This window comes from Podarcis muralis, chromosome 1 (genome assembly GCF_964188315.1).
Source record: "Podarcis muralis chromosome 1, rPodMur119.hap1.1, whole genome shotgun sequence".
Taxonomy (NCBI): domain Eukaryota; kingdom Metazoa; phylum Chordata; class Lepidosauria; order Squamata; family Lacertidae; genus Podarcis; species Podarcis muralis.
Genome location: NC_135655.1, coordinates 77,733,673 through 77,756,658, shown reverse-complemented (window position 1 = coordinate 77,756,658; position 22,986 = coordinate 77,733,673). Strand labels below are relative to the sequence as shown.

The 22,986-nt window shown below is 40.9% G+C and overlaps 1 protein-coding gene across 1 annotated transcript in view; it reads right to left on the bottom strand.

The window, feature by feature from the left end:
* LRP5 (LDL receptor related protein 5) overlaps positions 1-22,986 on the bottom strand; it is a 118,233-nt gene that overhangs the window by 82,623 nt on the left and 12,624 nt on the right. The window contains exon 2 of the mRNA XM_028735812.2: positions 1,468-1,864. Within this exon, the coding sequence (XP_028591645.2) occupies positions 1,468-1,864 (397 nt within the window). The remainder of the gene's footprint in view (positions 1-1,467; positions 1,865-22,986) is intronic.

The window sequence follows — 22,986 nt, the reverse complement described above, 5'->3', positions numbered from 1 at the left end:
GGGGGGGAGCAAAGACTTTTGCCCCCCGCCGGCCTTCAGAAGAGGTCCAGGACCTCTTCTGAAGGCCGGCTGTGGGCGAAAGTCTTTGCTCCCGACCGCCAGCAATTTAAAACAGGTCCCCGGAGATTTCCCTATGGGCTTTTGTCTTGCGAAGCAAGCCCATAGGGAAATTCGTCTTGCGAAGCGCCTCCGAAACAGAAAACCCTTTCGTCTTGCGGGTTTTCCGTCTTGCGAGGCATTCGTCTTGCGGGGTACCACTGTAGTTGCACTCAACTGCGTTACATTTATCTGAACTAGTTCTTGAACAGCCTTCAAAATCCGCCACGTGCCAGGGACTTTTGCACCTAGCTACTGACCACATGCAACCAAGTGAAGATGCCTGGGCACCAGGATGGCGCCTGACATCTCCACCATCTGGAGGTGCATGCCTGGGTATCCTTGGATCTTGACTGTTTTCACACATTATCAACACATCCTATAGAATTCTATCCATGATATTTTATCTGCACAATCAGAATGGATTTCAGCAGCCAAAAAGTCATATTGAAAAATAGGACTTTTGAGCTGTCTGGCCCAAACATGGGGCTTAGCTATTTGGCGCCTAGCTTATATATCTCAGTATCTAACAGTGTTCTTGAACTATTTTTAAGCTCTGTGCCTGAACCAAAATGTTAGAATACCCTGATGGACCTGGATCTGAAATGAAACCAAACTCAACTACTTAATTGTTTGGCTTCCTGATCACACTTGTTCCAGCCTTCTGTTCATTTATATTACAACCTTGTCAAAGCTGAGATTGCCTCTTTTACCAACTGTATCACATGTAACAAAACAATGCATTTAAGGTGCTAGCAGAATGATCTGTAACAGTTAACCATTGACCCCAGCACACATTTGTCAAAAAACTGGGAAAAAAATGTGTCAGGTAAGCAAAACCTCAGTTTAAAGAAATCTCTAGCTTGCAGATACCTGGCTGATTCTTTCCCTAGGCAGAGGGTGTTTAGGCACATTCAGATCTTTGGGGTAATAAAAATAAACAGCCTCTTTTACTTGCTAGAGCTTACAGAGCATTAGACACCTCAAGCCATTTGATGAATTTGAGAACTCATTAAAATTTGCATAACTGAACCTATTGCACTTTTATACACAAAACTTCATTAAACACCTTTAACTGGTCATGTTAACTGGAGATTAAAAAATTCATAACATTCGGCTTTTAGGAGAAGCCTAACTTGGAAAAATGAGACTGTTTTAACATTTTCTTTGGCACTTTAGTCATGGCACTCTTCCACGGCCTGCCATTCCTTCACAAGATGTATTTAAATCTAAACGTATGTTCAGAGAAAAATACCTTGAGAAAATAGAAACTGAAACGAGATTATATTTTTTGTAGAGACAAAAAAAATTCTATCAAAACAATCATAATCCTGCAAACCAATGCAAAAAGTTTAAAGAAGGGATGTTTACCCATGAGCTGGATCCAGGGCTATTGCTCTTGGCTGGTCAAGGTCTTGCCAAAAGAGAACTTTCCTAGATGTTCCATTGAGATTAGCAACTTCTATCCTATTCGTTTCAGAGTCTGTCCAGTACAATTTTTTCCCAATCCAGTCACATGCCAAGCCATCTGGGGAAACCAGACCTGACACGATGACGTTCTGCACCAGGTTCCCAGTTTGATTAAAATAAGTCTGCTTGATGGCTTCTTCGCTCACATCGGTCCAGTAAATAACACCCTGTGAGTACAGGAAGTCCACTGCTGCAGCATCTTCTAAGCCACTGACAACAACAGTTGATTCCATCTTCACTCCTCCAGCATCCACCAGTCTGACATCTCTCCGGTTAGCAAAAAGCAGGAGGGGAGAAGCTATGGAAAGGAAGAACAATAAAGTGTTATGTATGGTAAACCGTCACTTCTAAAAACAGAGCAGTGATGCCTAAGCGTTCCATTCAAGTAAAGTATTTGTTATTTGGCATTATTATGGCTTTTAGCACAATGCCACATATTATATTGTTTTTAAACATTCAACAAACTTTGTAATCATTTGGTAAAAGAAGAACACTGCCTCCAGACATTTACTGCCTTTAATAATCTTTGTGCCCCACCAGTTCTTTCATCAATTCCAACTTAGTTTCAATTTTTTTTTGATAAGTTTGATAAATTAATGCCCAGGAAACAACTCTGAAAGCCAGAGTAAGTGGAAATTTACCAACCACCTCCAGGATAAAGACAAAAAGTGTGTATTTTTCTCTCCATATGATTCCTACAACTGAATACCTCCAAACTCAATTTACTCAGTGATGAACTGACTCGTTTTTCAAGCAGGACTTTTTGTGTTTTGCTTCAACCGCCAACTAATGACACAAGCATTAACAGACCTGAAATTGCTTCCAATCTGCCACTGGGCTAGATTCATAGTTCTTGTACTAGTATGAACAGGTTAGGCCCTGGATACGGTATATAAAGGACAACCTTGCTATGTACGTTTCAGGCTGGACATTTTGAGAACATTTTGTGGGGAGAACACTATTAGTGGTTCCCCATAGAACAGAGGCACAACTCATGTAAACAACAAGTCATGTCTTCAGTATTGTCAGCCCACCTGTTAGGGTTGCTATATTTCAAAAAGTGAAAATCCGGACACAAAATGAAGTTTTTGAAAAAAATTAAGGAAATTTGCCATATGCCCAGATTTTCCCAGAATCCCAGAAGCTATTTCTGCAAAGACACTGTTACTGACTGCTGTATTCTGGCTATGTCTGGGAAATTCCGGGCGCATGGCAGCCCCAACCTCAGTGGAACTCTCTCCCACTAGAAATCAGACAGGCACTGTTCCTGCTGTGTTTCAGATGCCTAGTTAAAACGATATTATTTCAGGATGCCTTTGAATCATAAATGTTTCTCTGATGTTTAAATGATTTGATTTAAAAAATATTTCTGGAGTTTTGAATTTCTTAGGCTTTTGTGTTTTAAGTGTGATATGTTGTGCATTTTTATCATCGTAAACTGCTTTGGTGAAAAGCAGGATATAATTTTTAAACAACAACAACATTCTAAAAGAGCCAGGCACTACAAGTTCATCCACACACTACAACAGCAGGTAGAGTATGTTCTATGCTTATGATAATATTTTATTCTCTTTTTAATTATGCTATTTAAATGTGCATTTTATATTTGACTTCCTTTAGTAATGTTTCCTTTTGAAATGTTAAGGGGTTTTTTGTTGTTGTTAACTATTCTGCATTAAATGTGCATTCTGTGGCTTACCTCCTTTGTAATGAATTATTTTGAAATCTTCAAGGTAATATTTTAGTTTCCTGTTAATTATGTTACTTTGGATGTACACTTTGACTTTCTTCAGCAATTGTTTTATTTTGGATTATTTTATTTGTTGTTTTAATGTTCTGGAGGAGACTCTTGAGAGTCCCATGGACTGCAAGAAGATCAAACCTATCCATTCTGAGAGGACAGATCCTGAAGCTCCAGTACTTTGGCCACCTCATGAGAAGAGAAGACTCCCTGGAAAAGACCCTGGTGTTGGGAAAGATGGAGGGCACAAGGAGAAGGGGACGACAGAGGACCAGATGGTTGGACAGTGTTCTCGAAGCTACTAAAATCAGTTTGACCAAACTGTGGGAGGCAGTGGAAGACATGAGTGCCTGGCGTGCTCTGGTCCATGGGGTCACGAAGAGTCGGACATGACTAAACAACAACAACAAACCCCTTTGAGACTTTTTTCTTAGAAATATAAAGTGGTATAGAAATGAATAATTAATAAAAGTTCATGAAATCTCCAAAGACGTAACTTGCATGCACCATTATAAGGTGCATTAAAGGTAAAGGGACCCCTGACCATTAGGTCCAGTCGCGGACGACTCTGGGGTTGCGGCGCTCATCTCGCTTTACTGGCTGATGGAGCCGGCGTACAGCTTCCTTGTCATGTGGCCAGCATGACTAAGCCGCTTCTGGTGAGCCAGAGCAGCGCACGGAAACGCCATTTAACTTCCTGCCGGAGCAGTACCTATTTATATATTTGCACTTTGATGTACTTTCGAACTGCTAGGTTGGCAGGAGCAGGGAACAAGCAACAGGAGCTCACCCCGTTGCAGGGATTCGAACCGCCAACCTTCTGATTGGCAAGCCCTAGGCTCTGTGGTTTAACCCACAGCGCCACTCACATCCTTTGCATACACCATTCTAAGGTGCATTAGTGCCATCTAAATCAGTCACTACTTTCAAGCAGGAACATACTTAGGTCACTGTTGTTGTTTTTCTGATACCACTGCAGATGGGGAGAAGGATTGTCTAGGAATATAGAAAGTCACCTTTTTCTGACTCAGGACATTGGTCCATTTAGTTCAGTAGTGTGTGTCTGGCAATGGCTTTCTGGGGTTTTAAGCAAGGATCTTTCACACTCTTACCTGGGCATGCCATAGACTGAACTTGGGACTGCTTCATGCAAGGAGATGACCAACTAATGCCACATATGTTACTTATACATTACAGTTGTTCCTTGGTTCTCAAATGGAATCCATTCCGGAAATCCGTTCGAATTCCAAAAACGTTCAGAAACCAAAGCGCGGCTTCCAATTGGCTACAGGAGCTTCCAGCCATGGAATCCACGGAAGCAGCGTCGGATGTTCAGCTTCCCAAAAAAGTTCACAAACCGGAACACTTACTTCCGGGTTTGCGGCATTCGGGAGACAAAACGTTCAAATTGCGAGGCGTTTGAGAACCAAGGTACGACTGTATATTCTTTTGCAAAAGTTGTTCAACAGAGCAGCAAGCTCCAATGATTGATCAAGCAGCTAAATTTTAATTAATTAGCAAAAGCCAGCTTTAACTGGTAGAAATCTGAGTTTAGTACATATATTTATTTTTTCTGGTAAGATACTGTACACGGGAATGGAAAATATTTATGATGATGTTTCTTAACAGATAAATGGTTGCTGTTGGAAATGGTGTAGTAAGCAATGCTTTATAAAAATCACACTTTCGTAATATGCAATTGTATTGCATCAATTTAAAAAGTGTCCTGCAAAATACCACCTCCTTTAACCACACTACAGTACCTTGTAAATAAAGTGGGGTACCCATTAGCATGGCTGTCTTTATTTAGATAGTTGCATATAACAAAGGGATGACCCCTCAGCTTTAGATTGTTTCCTACCAATTACAGCAGTTAACACTAATGTAATTAACTTAATGGAATACCAAAATTCCAGAAGAGGGCACTAACTGCTACAAACGGCAATATTTCATTCAGGATCTGCTCAGTTCAGCAGCTTTCTAATGTAATCCAACACAGAACATTTCTCTGGCAAATTATTTGTCACTTCAAGCCCTTCGAGCAATTCCACAAGTCCAAGCAACAGCTGCTAGATGTCTTTACTAATCAATTGCTGACTTTCCCCACAAGAGGCTTGTAGCTTCAGCTGATGTTTCAGACTCCTAACATGGATGGAGTTGAGATCCAGTTCTTTGTTAGTGAACTCCAAGAACATCATCTAATACACATACTACAATAAAATATATACTATCATCGAATTGCTTTTCTTTATTATTGTTGTGATTTATTTTTTGTCTTCTAGATAAGTCACAAGGAAATGTTCAAAATATAACACAAACAGCTTTTAAAAGCCACAAAAAAATCAGAAAATGAGTTTTTAAAATGAAGGTGGGTGTTCTGCCATGCAACTTTCATCTATACTGCAATACAATCTTATAACTGGGATTAATTAATATTTTGACTGAAATATTCAGGACTTGAATAAGAATTATGCATGACTGTTTTGTTGTGCATTTGGCCTTGTACTGATGTTCATCATATGGTTAGGTTTCCAATATTCAGTCCATGTTCTCTTTTACATCTTTGGCTTAGTGTTACCTTTAGAATTTCAACTCCATGTATATTTAAAAAAACAACAACAACAACCCTGCAACCTTCTCAATCCACACTATTTTACAAGGCAATCAAATAATACCTAAAAGACGGCATCTGACCATTTCGTACAGAACTCCCAGCACTCTAGCTGCAACAGCTCTAGCAGCAAGATCCAAGTTTGGTTTCCTTCTGAGGTCCCACCAAGTTCAGTGGAACCATCTCCCACGTAACTGTGCATAGGATTACAGCCTTAGGATTCCTTGGAGACCACCAGGGCAATTATCCCTGCTTAAAAGCAGTAGTTTGAAGGGCAGATGTGCCCCATCTTGCAGCTTTGCAAGTTTATAAAAAGAAACACTGCCACAGGAATATGCAGCCACTTTCATATTAGGCTGGCAACGCTTTCTGAAGGGGAAGATGTACAGACAGCTGGCAAACCCCTCTGCAAGGTAGTGTATACAGTGGTACCTCGGGTTACATATGCTTCAGGTTACAGACTCCCCTAACCCAGAAATAGTACCTCGGGTTAAGAACTTTGCTTCAGGATGAGAACAGAAATCGTGCGGCGAAGGCGCAGCAGCAGCGGCAGGCCCCATTAGCTAAAGTGGTGCTTCAGGTTAAGAACAGTTTCAGGTTAAGAACGGACCTCTGGAACGAATTAAGTACGTAACCAGAGGTGCCACTGTACATGTGTGCGTGGTTGGTTGTGAACTGCCCCTTAAACCAATGAGAAAATGATAGAGCATGTGTAGGAATAGAGCAACATATCTAATAAACTCCTTTCTGATTAATTATAGGAGGAAATCGAGGAGACCTAACACTATGGGGAGATAGAATCTTTGGGAGTAACACAGGCTCTGAGCTAGCAGCAGTTATGGCAGAATAAGGATAAGTCAAGCTCACCACATACAGTTGCTTAGGCAAGGTGATGAACATGGGGTCTGGGGTAAGAACAGCTTGAGAAATGTCTAAATGAGGAACCAAGGAGCAAGACATGGCATAGTGTGCTGTGTTGTGGGACCAAATTTGCTTATCAGTCTGGAATAGCAAGGCAAAGAACTGAGGGAGAGGTTATCACCAAGAAGACAAAGATCTAGGAAGCCAATCAGAAACAAGCACTCCAAGCTGGCTAGAGAGATAAAAAAGGCTGTAATTGGCGAGATACAGGATGCAGGGCAGGGGTGGGGGAGGAGAAACACATGGAAGAACGACAAAGTAAGTGCCAGGGAGTGGGGAAGACCCAGGATTGAGAAACTAGCTAAAAAATAACTAAGTGAAAGTGAGAAGCAGGAGGAAAAATATGGCCCATGGTCTGCCCCATGGGTAGGCAAACTAAGTCATAGAATCATAGAATCATAGAGTTGGAAGAGACCACAAGGGCCATCGAGTCCAACCCCCTGCCAAGCAGGAAACAAATCCGGCCCAATCGCCTTCTCAATCCAGGCTGTGGACGGTCAGGGAATCAGCATGTTTTTACATGAGTAGAATGTGTCCTTTTATTTAAAATGCATCTCTGGGTTATTTGTGGGGCATAGGAATTCATTCTCCCCACCCCCCCAATATAGTCCAGGCCCCCACAAGGTCTGAGGAACAGTGGACCAGCCCCCTGCTGAAAAGGTCTGCTGACCCCTGGTCTGACCTATACATGAGGCAACTGGAAGACACCTGAGCTAGCAAGCTAAGGGACCATTATGCATAAGAACCAATGGCTTTGCATGTGTTGCTTTTTCATATGTGCATGTTTTGTTGAAGTTGTAGCATAATAACATTTCAAAGTCATTTTGATCCCATCTGATCTATCACTGTTTAGTTCACCTGGTAGGAAGACTCCAATGGACTCCAATTTCATACTTCTCCCCTTCAGATGAATCTGAATGGGAATTTTTTTTAGGGGGGTGGCCATAATTGCATATAGACAACCTCCCCTCTCCCCTCCACCTGGCAACCTAAAACAGCTAATCACCAACAAGCCACAGCAAAGCCAATTGACAAATCTCCCCCAGCGTCTAGTGGTAACACCATAACTGGACCCAACAATGTCATCCACAACATTGGTGGTTCATTCACTTGCTCATCTTCCAGTGTGATTTATGACTTTGCCTGTCAACAATGCCCTTGTGCATTCTACACAAAATAGATGAACCAGTCTCTCCACATAGGAGTAAATGACACAAATCAGACACTGAAAATGGCACTTGGGAGAATATTTCAATTTCCCAGGGCAGGCCATAACAGACCTGAATGTAGCCACTCTGGAATGGGGGGGGGGGTGTAACATAAATGAACTTAATTACAATCCATCAGTAAATTCAATGCCATCACTTATGGGTTAAACAGAGACAAAAGATTTTAGCTCTTTTATCATGTGTTATCTAGCTTTTCAATGCCAGGATATCTGTACTATCAATGATTGTTTTTCATGAATGGTTCCTTGCCATAGGTGTTAATACAATCATCTCAGCAATGCTGAGTAAATCCTCATCAATATGACACTATTAAAATGCCTATTGAACATATATTTATGCCGTAATTGTTTTAGACTCAGTTTTTCCTTATTGACTTTTGACATGCACCTTACAATTTTCTCCTTTATATACCTGCTAACTATTATTTCACATCATGCATCTGATGAAGTGCGCTTCAGTCTCCTAAAACTTGTACCAAAACACATTTGTTAGTCTTTAAGGGAAGATATAAATACATGGTTCCTTTGCAAATCATACAAGCAGAAAGGATGCAGTCACATTGTCACAGCACATGCTCTGCTGAAACTGAAGTCTTTGGGGTAATGTAGCATTTGTATCAAGAAACTATATTAGCTCCTTATAGCATTTCATAGCTGTAAAGCGTGTTAAATACAGTATTTTTCGCTCTATAAGACGCACCAGACCGCAAGACGCAAATAGTTTTTGGAGGAGGAAAACAAGAAAAAAAATATTCTGAATCTCAGAAACCAGAACAGCAAGGGGGATCGCTGGGCAGTGAAAGCAGCAATCCCTCTTGCTGTTCTGGCTTCTGGGATAGCTGCGCAGCCTGCATTCCCTCCATAAGACGCGCACACATTTCCCCTCACTTTTTAGGAGGGAAAAAGTGAGTTTTATAGAGCAAAAAATACGGTAATTCTATTCCGTCCTGTCTGTCTGTGCACATAGGATTGAGCAATGCAGAAAAGAATCATATTCATGTATAAGGAAATGGAGATACACTCAAAATGAAGTCAGAAAAATAAAAGATGCCCACACTAAAGGATTGCCCCTTCTACAGGCATTCAGTACCCAATGCTAAGGTACTGTTGCACACAGCCCAGCATTCCAAGGAAGGCGCATAGAAAAGCTTCCTAAAGGAAAAAGAAAATACCAGAGAGTAGGTAGGAAAATACCACATGGCAGCTACCAGGCCCTATGCCCTTCTTCAGCAACATCCAGTTTAACCTTGAGGGGTACTGAGAACGCAGCCCAGGAGAGAGAAATGAAGCCTTTGGAACAATAACCAAGAACAAATTGGAGGCGGATGATAAAGCCTGCTATGTAGATATGTGCTCCACATTCATTTCTGTCTACTTACATAATGAAAAGCCATAAATTTGCTGAAGCATTTTCTTCCTGATGTGTGGTCCAACACACATCTAACATGGCAAATACTTGTGTCCATGATGAGCCAGCCCTATGCATAAAAGGTGAAAATCCTTTTATCTGCTCAAAGCGGACTCCAGCAATGAATATGGATGACTGTAATGTGTTTTGCTGGAATTCCATACCTGTCAATTCTTGTCTACTTTCAGGACAGAGGAAGCATTACCCAGACTCCTGTACTTGGGGGGGGGGGGGACTGAACTAGATGACCTTGAAGGTCCTTTCCAACTCTTACAATTCATCCATGCTGCTGGGCGAATGTTCTGGTTCAAAAAAATAAATAGGTATCTGTTTCAGTGCTGGGGAAATATATTATGCCCTTCGGCAGGAGCATAGCCTTAAGGAATAACTTCTAAACTTTTAACAACTGCATAATCACTTGGAAAAGCTCCAAACGTCCCTAATAGGCAAATTCTGCTTGGAGAGGCATGGCACAAGGTGGAGACTATGGCAGAAGGGCACTTTTCTTTTCAAGTCACCATGCAGGAAGGCCACACACATGCTTGGTTTCTTCTCTGTGGAAAATGTAGCTAAGAAGCTTATTTGACACAAGAAAAATAAATTTTAACAAATGGGAGGATGTGGTCTGCTGCAAACAAGACTGGGATTATTATGCCTTTGGGGTAATCAGAGATACATGCTCATACCTATTAGCTGCCTATTCAGAACACATCTGCATTTACAAAGAGGCTCAGACCCGCATTTGCATTTAAAAACTACAGTTTGCAGAGGAAACTGGTATAGTGTCTTATTTTTCCAATGCGTAAGATAACCTACTTGGAGATGTAACTGAACAAGAAATTGGCTACCACCTGGTATTCAGGTTTTATGGGATACAGCATCTTGACAAGCTTGACATCAGTCACCAAAGGGATGCCCAAGCAAAAAATAAGTTGTTCAAAGATGCTTGGATATGGGTAGGCCACCAAGGGAAAGGGTTTTTAAGTATTGTGGAGCAGCCAAACACCAATCAGTAGCCCCTGTATGACAAATACCTTCTATGGAGGAGAACTGTGCCTGAGAAAGATTGCAGAGAGTTACTGAGGGAAGCAGGATTTTTTTTGGGGGGGGGGTGTAATTCTGATATAGGGACGCGGGTGGCGCTGTGGGTTAAACCACAGAGCCTAGGACTTGCCGATCAGAAGGTCGGCGGTTCGAATCCCTGCGACGGGGTGAGCTCCCATTGCTTGGTCCCTGCTCCTGCCAACCTAGTGCAAGTAGATAAATAGGTACCGCTCCGGTGGGAAGGTAAAAGGTGTTTCCATGCGCTGCTCTGGTTCTCCAGAAACGGCTTAGTCATGCTGGCCACATGACCTGGAAGCTGTACGCCGGCTCCCTCGGCCAATAAAGCGAGATGAGCGCCGCAACCCCAGAGTCGGTCACGACTGGACCTAATGGTCAGGGGTCCCTTTACCTTTACCTAATTCTGATATGAAAGGGAGAAGGACAGAGCAAAAGAGGGAGGTTTGAGGTTACTTTTTAGGGTTTTGAAAAATATATTATTCCCCTCAGAACTAAGTCAGCAAGATTAATCTACCTTGTTACAATGGCAAATACATGGAACAGGTGGAGCCAAAATATTATTCTTCATTTTGGTACACCAGTGACATTTTGAAGAAAGCCTCAGCTTAAGGCTCAGTCCAAACTCCCACCCCTGCCACAGGGACAATGCTGCATCCACAGAAGGTGAGTTGAGGCCTGTTTAAGATCCAGTGGATCCTAGGCCAGCCCTGCCCCTTTCTCCCCTCAGAAGAGCCTGCTTCAGGGATGCCACCAGTGGACTTTCAAACAAAGACCCACTGCCTTCAGTGCCACATTTCCAAGGAAGCATGCATAGGACTTCATCCCTAGCCATTCAAAAAGCAGGGAGGGGAGAAGCTTCTTTTATTATTTGGAATGACTACTTAACAAAAACATCTTTAGACTACTTTGCGTTTTGCACCCAGCCCTGTTCCACTGGCAGCTACTACTGTAGAACACCTGAAATCCATTGATCACTAACTTCAAAAGATAGATTAAATGTTGATTTTCATGCAATGAACCTTCGTATTTAACCTGAGTTTAAACTTGTCGGATATAGTCCTCTAAAGAAAGGAAGACTACTCCTTTCATCCTGGAACAGAGTGTGTGTGTGTGTGTGTGTGTGTGTGTGTGTGTGTGTGTGTGTGTTTTGAATTCCTTACACGCAAGCACACAGTGGCATAGTATGGTTTTCTTTCCCTCCCATGGAAAAAAAAAAATGTAGGTGTGAAATTAATCCAAAACAAGAAGTCAAAGAAACTCAGTTCCTGTTCCTTCCACTTTTTTATGCCTAACCTGTGACTACAGCAAGTCACTTTGTAGAATAAAAACTTTTGGAAAGGCAGCTTAGGTTTCATGAACCACTATGACTTGTGTTGTAGTTTCCAAATGGTATTTAGGAATTGTCAAAGGCTACAACTTTTTCTTAAAATTATGTTTTCCCTATTCTGTGTCATCTATTTTGAATCTGCAAAGCTCATTGTTGTATTATGGCTAGAAACACAATATGCAAAGGGTATAATCATATAACTATCTACTGCCACTGGTAATGCTTTATTGACTGTAAAATGCTTTTTAGATCTTATACCATAAGTTACTATAGAAATGCACACTGCTACATTAACAAAAGAAAGAGGGAGAAGTGTCCTACATTCATTTCACAAGCAGGGGGTGGAAATACAGTACATTTCCTTGGCATTAAAAAACACACCAAACAATAAAAACCCACAATGTCTTCTCCATTTCACCATCTTTTCTATTCACAAATTTTGTGGAAAAAACTCAAAACATCTCAGCTATCAATCAAGGCAGTTTCATTTCACTTTTTTATTCTGCATGTTGTCCACAATGTTTGAAATTTGGAGAAAGAGAAAATTAAAATTTATTTTAAGAATCATTTATGCACAGAGCTACAACAGATGTCACAGTCTGGTTTTCACCCCTTCTTTAAACTGCAACAGCCTATACTTTAAGCTGGTTATTATATACAACCTCCTGTAGAGCAATTTCATCCATGCCTCCATCTCAAAATATGAATTATTTTTAGTGACAGTCTTATGTATGCCAAGCATTGTTTTGGGTTATCATACTACAGTATAGCAAAGACAGGAAGACAGTCTGAACCTCTATCAAAGAAACTTAACTCAAAAAGGAGCTTGATAAGTTCAGCACCAAGGCAGAAGCTATCAGACAGTTCCCCCACAAAATTTATAGAAGCAAATTTATCAGAAAAGTGGGAAACTATCCCCCCCCCCCCGAATTGTTACTCAGTTTAGACTGTCTATGAAGAGTTGCATAGTTCAGTGTGTGGTCCCATGAAAAAAGAAAAATCCCCTAACATTTACCCAACTTAAGTCACTGCACACATTTAACAATTTATTCTTGAACAATGGAACATCCCCTACCTCTCCTCTCTTAAAAATGTAAAGGTAAAGGCACCTATTTATCTACTTGCACTTTGTGCTTTCAAACTGCTAGGATGGCAGGAGCTGCGACCGAGCAACAGGAGCTCACCCTGTTGCAGGGATTTGAACCACCGACCTTCTGATAGGCAAGCACAAGAGGATCAGTGGTTTAGACCACAGCGCCACCCACGTCCCTTCTCCTCTCCTAAAAGGTAAAGGTACCCCAGTTGCAGACGATTCTGGGCTTGCGCGCTCATCTCGCTTTACTGGCCAAGGGAGCTGGCGTTTGTCCGCAGACAGTTTCCGGGTCATGTGGCCAGCATGAGTAAGCCGCTTCTGGTGAACCAGAGCAGCGCATGGAAACGCTGTTTACCTTCCCGCCGGAGCGGTACTCCCCAAATCTGCTCTGGAAGATTTGGAAACACCAAAGCAGATGGGGGGGGGCAGACACACGGAGAAGGAGAGGGGGGAAGCAAGTTCCAGTGTAGGGATGGAAAGACATTATTGTGAGTGCAATACTTCACTGGATACAATCCAATGTCTTTTGTGTCAACAGGGGAGTTGATGGGGGAAGCTTTTTGAATTTTCTCCAACAGCAACTTGAAGCACTACAGACTTGGGGGGGGGGGGGGAATACCAGTGGATCCAGATAAGCTGGGATCCTTTCACACACAATATTTAATAATGGCTGTAAAAATGGAGGAAACAAGCCCATAAGCATTCATGAAAAAATAATAGTAAATCAATACTAGTCACTTCATGGGGGAGGGGCTTACAGTCTGTCTTCTTTTGAGGTGCTTTTGCAATTTTACAAGAATTATTATTATTATTATTATTATTATTATTATTATTATTATTATTATTATTATTATTTAAAAATTATATACCATCCATCATCAAAAGATTTCAGGGCAGTTCACAGAATAAAATACAAGATAAAACCCAAGTAAATGATTAAACCAAAACAAGAAAATAACCTTGCCCTTCCCACAATGCAAAAGTCAAGACCCAGAAATGAAGCAAGATTTTGTATAAAGAAGGGGCATGTTGTTTGAAAAAAGTTGGCTCTATAAATGCATCTCTTTCTGTGCCACCAGAAGTTTTCCATCATTTAAAAGTAACCCAAAACACATTTCCCTTGATTACTGTGTATCAGTAATAATTTTTAAAATCACAAAATTCACCCCCGCCCCCAACTTTACAAGCAAGCATCACCCTGTTGAGTGTTATAAAATTTGGGCAGCTAGTCTTGGGTTTGTTTTGCACAGGCAAGAATTGCACATTTTAAGGGCTCTTGTAAAAGATACATTTTCTGTACTGTGTAAGTTAAGTTTTTTGCAATAATTATAGGGTTTCAGAAACCAGAGAGATTTATTTCAGAATCTTGGTTTTACTTGGCAACCTACAGTTTGTTACTGCTAACATTATTATTTACAACGAAATATAGCACTCTGATTATATACTATTTCATTTGGACAAAGTTACTTTTATTTCCCTGGAGAGACTAATGTCAAAAAGACATTGTCCAAAACAACAAAAAACCACATTCTCTAGCCAAGTGGACAAAGGTGCATTCTGAAAATATAAACCAATTAAAAAGCTTTCTCAGTTTTATTATATTCTTGTAGCACACAGAAGTGCGCACAGAAATGTCACCCATAGCGACACTGGAGCCTTGCTGACCACTTCGCTCATGGTCCATAGTCCCCTTCTGTCCGAAGTGCCTATGCTCATCTTACACACCTCTCTTGCTCGTTCATTTTCTCAATCCACTGCCCTCTCCAATGCTATGCCCTCAGATACACTGCCTGCTTGGGCTCACCAACTTGACTAGATTCTCTTGTCACTCAGCCACCCACCCTGACAGTCCCAACATCTACTCCTGTTCTTCCATCCTCACCTCAACCGGCACACTGCTCCATCCACTGCCTTAAGACATGAGTTTTTACTCACATCTAAATTTACTATTAGTTCATCTTTCTCTTGCAATATCAGCACCTGAGTGCTCAGGATGCTTGTAAACATTCCACGACATCACCAAAATTCCACTTCTAGGACTCAACACAACGTCAGAAAAAGTATCCAGGCAACCGATTCCAGTCATTAGTTCATGCTGACATTAACAACCAAAGAAGTTCACATACAAACTATTTCTATGGAAACCCATCAAAGTCCTTCATCTTATTTGTAGTGCATATTGATAAACTGAAGGAAACAAACTTGCTCTCTCTTCTGCTTAGTCTACACCCAGTTCTGAGGAGTTGCATTACACTGGCACCTATATATCAAAACCCTAGTAGGTGACAGAACAATATTTGTCATCCTAACCTTTTTTCCAAGTACACAGTGGGAGCTCAATAGGAATAGGAAACATGATTACCATGTAGACTTGGTTTTTCATTGCCCAGAGGGGCTCTGGCATTCCTCTGTATTTAAAATTACCAAAGCACAAAAGTTAAGACAGCTAACAAACCACTTTCTGAATAAAGGATTCTATCCTAAATTTCACTTCCCTTTTTGGTAAATCTCAAAACAAAAAACCTTTCTGGAAAAGTTACAGACATGCCCAGAGGCTCCAGCTTCAGATATGAATGTTTAGAGGAAGTTACTTGTAGCAGAGTTTTGGTCCCTGTCCTTTACAAAGAAAAAAGGAGCCACAGATATAGCCTCTGAGAAATTAAAAAGGTTTAAATTTGTTGAAAACAAAAAGAAGGGAACCAAGTCCAGCTGCAATTAAGCATACAAGCACAAGTCAGGTAGCAAAGTTTCAATACCAAACCCACTCTACACCCCTACACCAGTCTTCACCAAACTGTTGCCTTCCAGATGTTTTGGACTAGAAATTCCGTCAGTCCCAGACAGTAGCACCATGCTGGCCGGGATTAGAAGAGTTATAGTCCCAGACATCTGGAAGGTACCAGGTTGGCAGCTGTCCTATACACAATTCAACAACAGTTTCATTTCAAATGTTCATTATCTAATACCCGAAAAGCAGTAACAAGAACAATAAAGAAGAAAGGGGAAAAGATCAAGGCAAGAAAGAGAAAGGAAGGTAGGTTGTGAGGAGGGAGCGGCAATATTCCAAAAAACAGCATAATTCCAGACAATTGTCCTTCATAAGCATATTATCCAAAAATGCTTCCTCCCCAAAAGGAATCCAAGAGAAGAGTGTTCCTGCCATTTCTGTGTCTTTTTTTTTACTTTAAAAGTCCATACAGTGGCTACAACTTCGCAATTTATTCTACAATTTACTGCCAATCTGTTTAGTCAATTCCTAAAGGTCCTGGTCACCCTTGCCTTCCTTATTCCTATATTTGAGAGATCACCTGTATGGTCATCTCTGTGATCTATGGTCATCTCTCTTTTCCTTTCCCATTCTTCCTCCTGAGCCAGCACCAGCCTTTGTGATTAAGAAAGTAAGAGTGGGTTCACAGTTTCCAGAGAGTCAGATGGGGCTCCAGGAAATTGGGCCAAAAGGCCCTATGGAGCCTGTATTCCAGTTTAAAATATGACATGGCATACTGCTGGACTGGAGGCTGGGGGAGAGATGAAGCTGAGAAACAATGACTTGCCTAAGGCCTCCTAGTTCAAGGTGGAGGCAAAATCTGAGAGCTAGACAGTTCCCAGCTCACCTTCTTAGCTGCTACATTACATCATGTATGCCCTGCTCTTTACTAGAAGACAATCTGATAAGAGTGTGCGGAAAGCAAAAACAATACATAGTATTCACCAAGCATGGCAAATGTTTTGGACTAAAAGTGGGGTCATCTTTCTTGCCATGACAACAGGGCAGACTTCAGTCAACACTGAAATCTATGGCAGATGTTACACGCTGCTCCAACCTGAGCCTATGATGGAGGTGCTCAAAGCATTACACTCTTGCTTCTTCCATGGCCACAGCCTTGGATGCCAGCAGAAATCAGCCATGGCCCTCTGCCTCTCTGCTCCAGCTTGCTCCATTTAACAGAGTGAAAACAGACTGTTTCCCTAGAACACCCCTCAAGTCTTTTGTCTCTGCCCATTAACTCAGAGCTCACGGGTGGGGCTCCACCCCTTTGTGTCTGACATAGAGCTCCCACTTTCTTAATGGCTCATCACCTTGCCTTTGTTAAGTTAACAACTCATACTTAGCGGGCCATTATCAGGCGGGCCTGGCTATTCCAGCAACTGAATTCCTGCTGCATCCAGCATTCAGGAGGCTTGATTTAAATTCTATTACCAATCAGGAATTTAGGGGAATCTGGCACCCCCAAACCCTGGCACCCACTATTCATATACCCACAACTCATAACAGCAGAGTTCAATTCTTGGCTCTATAGGTTCTTGACTATATCCATCATGATGATCAGGTTTCTTTTGGGATTTGTTTGGTGAAAACATGAGCAAACTCAATTTTCTTGCATTCTGGGGAGCCAGACCTATCTACGCTTCATTAAAATATTATGAATAATAAGTCGAAGGCCATAGGCTGACAAGTATGCATCACTTTATGCATCTCTTGTGCAGTTTCTGAATTCAGATGCACAGATTGCAGGCATGCTCCCCTCATGTAATTTAAATCTCATCAGGAGGAGAGCAGTGCCATATTCACTTGGTCTCCTGTCCACATCCTTGCTGGCCCTGCCTTCCTGCTGCCTACATGAGGGTGGTGGATAGGGCTGAAATAGGGGCCCTGTTGCATGCACACAGGCTTCCCATGTTATTTAAAATCGAGGGGGTGCAGTCCCTCTCCCTTTTACGGCAATTGCGATCAATGATAGTACACCCAAAAGGCAACGAATGGCAACTGAGAATCCCCCAAATAGATACTGCAAAGAAAACAGAACTACCACCTTCAAAACCCCTACTGATTTGTGATGCATTTTGCATTTGTTTTAGGGATATAATTGTATTGTTGATTTTATGCAGTTTATCATCATGATAGTTTTTCTTAATGTTGGCAGTGTATTTTCTTCCCAAATAAAAATAAAAAGAACAAAATAGTTTAGTTGTTTTAAAGCAAGAAAACTTTCACATGCCAACAGCAATTTTTTCCTCACCCAAGCATGGATTTTCTCACTTGCAAAATCTCTCATTTTTAAGGAAACAATTCCTGGTTGTTCAGGGGTGTTCTCAATTTATTATTTTTTAAAGAAATAATAGCTTGGCATCTCAGCAAAACAGGCTCAGAAATCAGACAACCTGAAAATAAGTTTTTAGTGTCTGTGCCTCCAGGATACACCGCTATAGGACTTTTCAAACTTCCCATTAAAGCCACAAGGGCTAGGTTTTATGTTAATAAAAGCAGAGATTATCTGGATCACAATGACAGCCTGCAGTGCATACAAGTGCTGACAGAATGAAAGGATGAGGAGGGGGAGAGAAGAGAAGGCTTGGTAATGCCTATCCTTAGGTACTTTTATTTCCAATTCTGGTTACGTTCATCTCTAATGAACAATTTGGTGCAATACAAAAGAAACATGCTGAAATCATGCCACATGTAGTTTCAAGGAAGACCGTCTCAGAAACCCCACAGTCACAGTCTCTGTAGCACTGAAAGCAGCATTTCAGATTTTTGAACAACAATACAAAAGGAAATTTAGAATCTCCCTTCATGTAGTTCCAGAAATACAAAGCAATCCTGACCCCTGAGAAGCGATGCCATAAGGAATGAATTGACCTTAATCAGTGCTCCTGGCTAATGCAGAAGCATCTCCAATAAAGAGAAACTTGAAAGACATTTGGAAAGAAGGGCTGACACACACACAACTCATGCTGCTATTCATACCATTGTTGCCATTTGAACAATCCCTTTCCACCAGATCCTCTCCCCCCACCCTGAACATCATTAAAGTGTTGAGCCCGAAAAGAAAATTTAAGAACTTGGGTTTTTTAAAAAATATATACCTTCAAACATAATGCAATTTCACCCCCTCCAATGTCCAACAATGTTTAAATTAAAACGTGAAAGACATTTTAAGTATCAACTATTCTAACACTTGCCATGCCCAAGGATTCTTATGAAACAAGAGTAAGAAATATGAAAAAGGTGTTGTGTTAGCTGCTATGAAACTCTGCAGATTAATTATTTCTGGCCTGGGTAGATTTCTGAGCATTGCTCCATATTTCAGATTAATTTCTCTTCCAAGTATGTGCATGGTATATTCAGTACAGATGGTAAAGGCAATGTATCTTTCCAACTTTCCTGAAACCTAGTCAAGTTTTTGGAGTCAGCAGAACCAACATCTGGAACTAGAAACTGATCAGAAACAAGCATACCTTTGTGAAAGGTTTTATTTACTGACGTCCAGTAATGTTTTTGCAAGTCAAATTTTCCATTATAACTAAACCATCATTTAATACCCTCCCTACCACAAAGTCTTAGAAATCGGCTAAGTTGCTGTCCAAACCATAACAACTCTCACACATTTTTTTAAAAAAAACCCCACCTAAAAAATTAAGTATGAGTCCAGGGAATACTTTCCCTTGCATATTTATGGTACCTGGAACATTTTAAAATAAGAAATGACTTGAACTTGTTCCTATGCAAACTGAGCCAATTACAATTAAAAACAACAACTCTTCTTGCCTGTTGGCATTATAGAGCATTAACTATTTCACACAGGCGCTATAGATATGGCAAGTCATTTACAAATTCAAGCTAAGCTGACAAAAGCAAAAAAACACGCCTTAACCTACAGTAGTTTAAAATCAAGCTCATGTGAAATGGAAGAGGAAACCCCACCCATCATGTGAAGACAGCCTCAAGTGTCTGTGTGCGTTTCATAAGCAGCCCATATGATGATACCAGAGATGGTTTCCTTTAAAAATCCATATTTTTAAACATGCCTTTTCTCTTTCCTCACTCCAGTTTTGGCCAGCGCTTGATTCCGTAATATTTCTGTTCACAGAGAAAAGTCAGGAAACACAGCAAATCTCTTAAGAAAGGCCACCTCTCATGAGATTTTCAGATCAGAAAATAATCTGAAAACATCATGAGAAAAATGTGAAGAGATGCATAGCTAAGCACGATAATTTCTGGATTTTTCCCATGTTATATCACTTCTCTGTTTCCAAAGTTTGAATAAAATCCCTGTATGCCAAGTAAAAAAATTATCCTTTGAAAAATTGATTTCAGGATGGAAAGTGGGGAAAGGTAGTCTGAGAGACTAGAATATAAACTTCCTCTTGAGGGGAATGGCATCTAGTTACTTGTTTAACGGTTTGCATCATTTGAAGTGTCTGTAGTATGCACTTTATTTTATCTATATTATGTTGCAGATGATGTAGTACAATAACAGGACCAGGTTATCTGTGTCGGTAGTTGAATTCAGCCATGGTTTAGCCATCAGAAACATGATACAGGTTCATGCTCTCCTTTTTCCCTTTAGACACACACACAACAAATCCTTTTTCCTAAATGGTTTACTGTGTTGTCTTAATCAAACTGGCTTCCAATTCCAGTTTAGAAGCAATCTGTGTTTAGTGGCAACCACATAATCTGCACAGGAATCACAGATATCTATTGCCACCACAAGGCAGAAAGTAAAAGGGGGAATTGATGTGCACAAGAGGAGGATGGAATGCTTGAGCACAGTGCATGTTTCCTTCCCAACAGGTAAACCATGGTTTGGTCATTGCATCTGAACTGAGCAAATCCTGCAAACTGAATCCCGTGTCTTTCACTTGTGGTTTGAAAAAGTCAAATCCCCCTCAACTCTTGCTTTCCTCCTCCTCTTAATTATAATGTGCAATTCTTGTTTTAAGAAGATGATACAGTTGTAACCCATCAGTACTCGATTCTTGTCAGAAATCTGAAGAATGATTGGAAACCAAATAAAATCCACACATCTCCAGGGAGAGTCAAACTATGATAATTACGAAAACAAAGGCTACTCTTTTAGCATGAAAACCATGGAAAATGATGTTGCAACAAAGAGAAGCAAGTTAGCATATGTCTACATTGCAGTAATGTAGAGAGCCAAATGGTACACTGGAATAAGCACACAAGCCAAGGAATCATGGTCAAATCCAGGGAAGAGGGAAGCAGTGAAAGTTTTTCAGTTGCCACCCATCTGGCCACAACTGCCTCTATTTGCAAGACTAGTTTTTATAAGGCAATGCTGGGTGAGCAGTGAAGCCCTATCACACTGGTGCTCTTCCCCCGCTGTTTCCTTTTCATTGTCAAGCAACTTGATAGGAAAAAGGAGAGAAGGGGGGAAAGTCACTTTGGCTGAAAGCTGACAGGCACTAACTACCTATTCTTCTCTGCAAAACTGTTTGTGAAGCAAACAAGTAAAAAACTATTGTGCTGCAACTCTTTCTTGCTCCTAAAAATATTCCCCAACATACCCTCCCCATCTCCCATGCAAAACCACTATAAAGAAACTGCTAGCAAACCAGACGTCATCCTCCAAGTGCATCTTGCAAAATAAAATAAAATGAACTCACAGGCAACTAGACTTGTGCCTCTGTTTCTGAACAGTTTTGTTAAGAATGGTTAGACAAAGGGAGAAAAATCAAGTAATGCCAAAAAAAGAAGTCTCTCTCTCTCTGTATGTGTGTGTATTCTGGGCTGCAGTCAACTAATGTACTCCATCAGTTGAAGCCCTGTGTATGCCTTCTGCTTGCACAATGGGGTTCCCCCTGTCCTCCTCCCCCTGCACCCCAAAATTGGCCTGTGCGGCTGGGGTGGGGACAAGCTGCAATGCTTGTGCAGATGGAACATTTGTAATAGCACGGCACTGAATTCCACTCTCTAGGTTTAAAAACTCTCAATGACTACAATCACAACACAATACGAACCATGCCTGCTCATGAATTCAATGCGGCTTACTCCCAAGTAGGTGTTGTTAGGGTTGCAGCCTTAAGAGACAGAGTATAATTCCCTTTACTTAAAGTGGTCAGCTTGTCCTCTATATGAAGAGGTTTCTCTTTGCTGGGGCTTCCAAGCCTCTCTCAAAACAGGCTAAGCAGGGTATTCAGGAACAGATCATTAAGGAAGTGGGAGATGGGTCTGAGGACCGCTTAGGGTGTCTGCGGCCTTCTCACATCTATTAATGCTGTTTAACAGGTTTGCCCTCAGGTTGTCTCAGTGGTTATTTTAATTAACAGAATTACAACCACTCCCCAGAACCACAACCACTACCAGGCTCACAACAGATTTGAACATCAAAAAAGAGCATGGAATAGACAAGTGAGCTGGCTCTGCACATGCAGGGAAACCCATTGCTTAAATGTAACCACACACCCACCCATGTCGAACTCTATGTGTATTAGGTAACACAGTTCTACAGGAATTACAGACATGTCCTTCGCAAACATTTGGTATCTGCTCTCACTCCTTGTAGGTTTCTCTTGTTCATGAAGTACTTGAAGTACACGAAGCTCTGTCCACCCTTATTATTACCGGTAAAATACTCCACTGTCCAACTTCAGCAGTGATATTAAATAGAATGGTTACCCACTGTTAATACAAAACAGAGCCTACAACGCATCACTTATGATCCTCCCTTTTTCCTATCTGCCACTTACTTTTTTTTTGTCAAGCTTTTGTTAGTATTATTCCTTCTTAATATAACAACAGACAAGAATTAAGATGAAAAAACTATGAAATATATACATGAGTAGTTGCATGAGTTAAAATAACAAAGCCCAAGTAAAGACTATCAACTTTATTAGACCACAAAGTATAATTCCAGATATGCCAGGCTTGTGATAAGGGTTGTCTTGAAAATGATGGTTCCGCTGTACATGTAATAAAGGAATGACAAATCACATAAAAAGAATCTGGAGGTTCTAGTCCTTGTCAAAATCTCAAATTATGCATGATTTCCTTCATTATAGTTATATTCCAGAGTAAGTATCCAGTGTAAGATTCTTGGCTGCTTTACATACAGTTGCAATAACTTTGTGTGCTGCCAAGATCGTATATAAGACACCCCCTTTTTCCAATATATTTACACTGGTATCATCAAAAATATTCAGTAGCATTAATTTTGGACAACAAACAATAGTTTCTTTAGTAATATTTAACATTTCTATCAAATTCCAAGAATCTTGCACTAA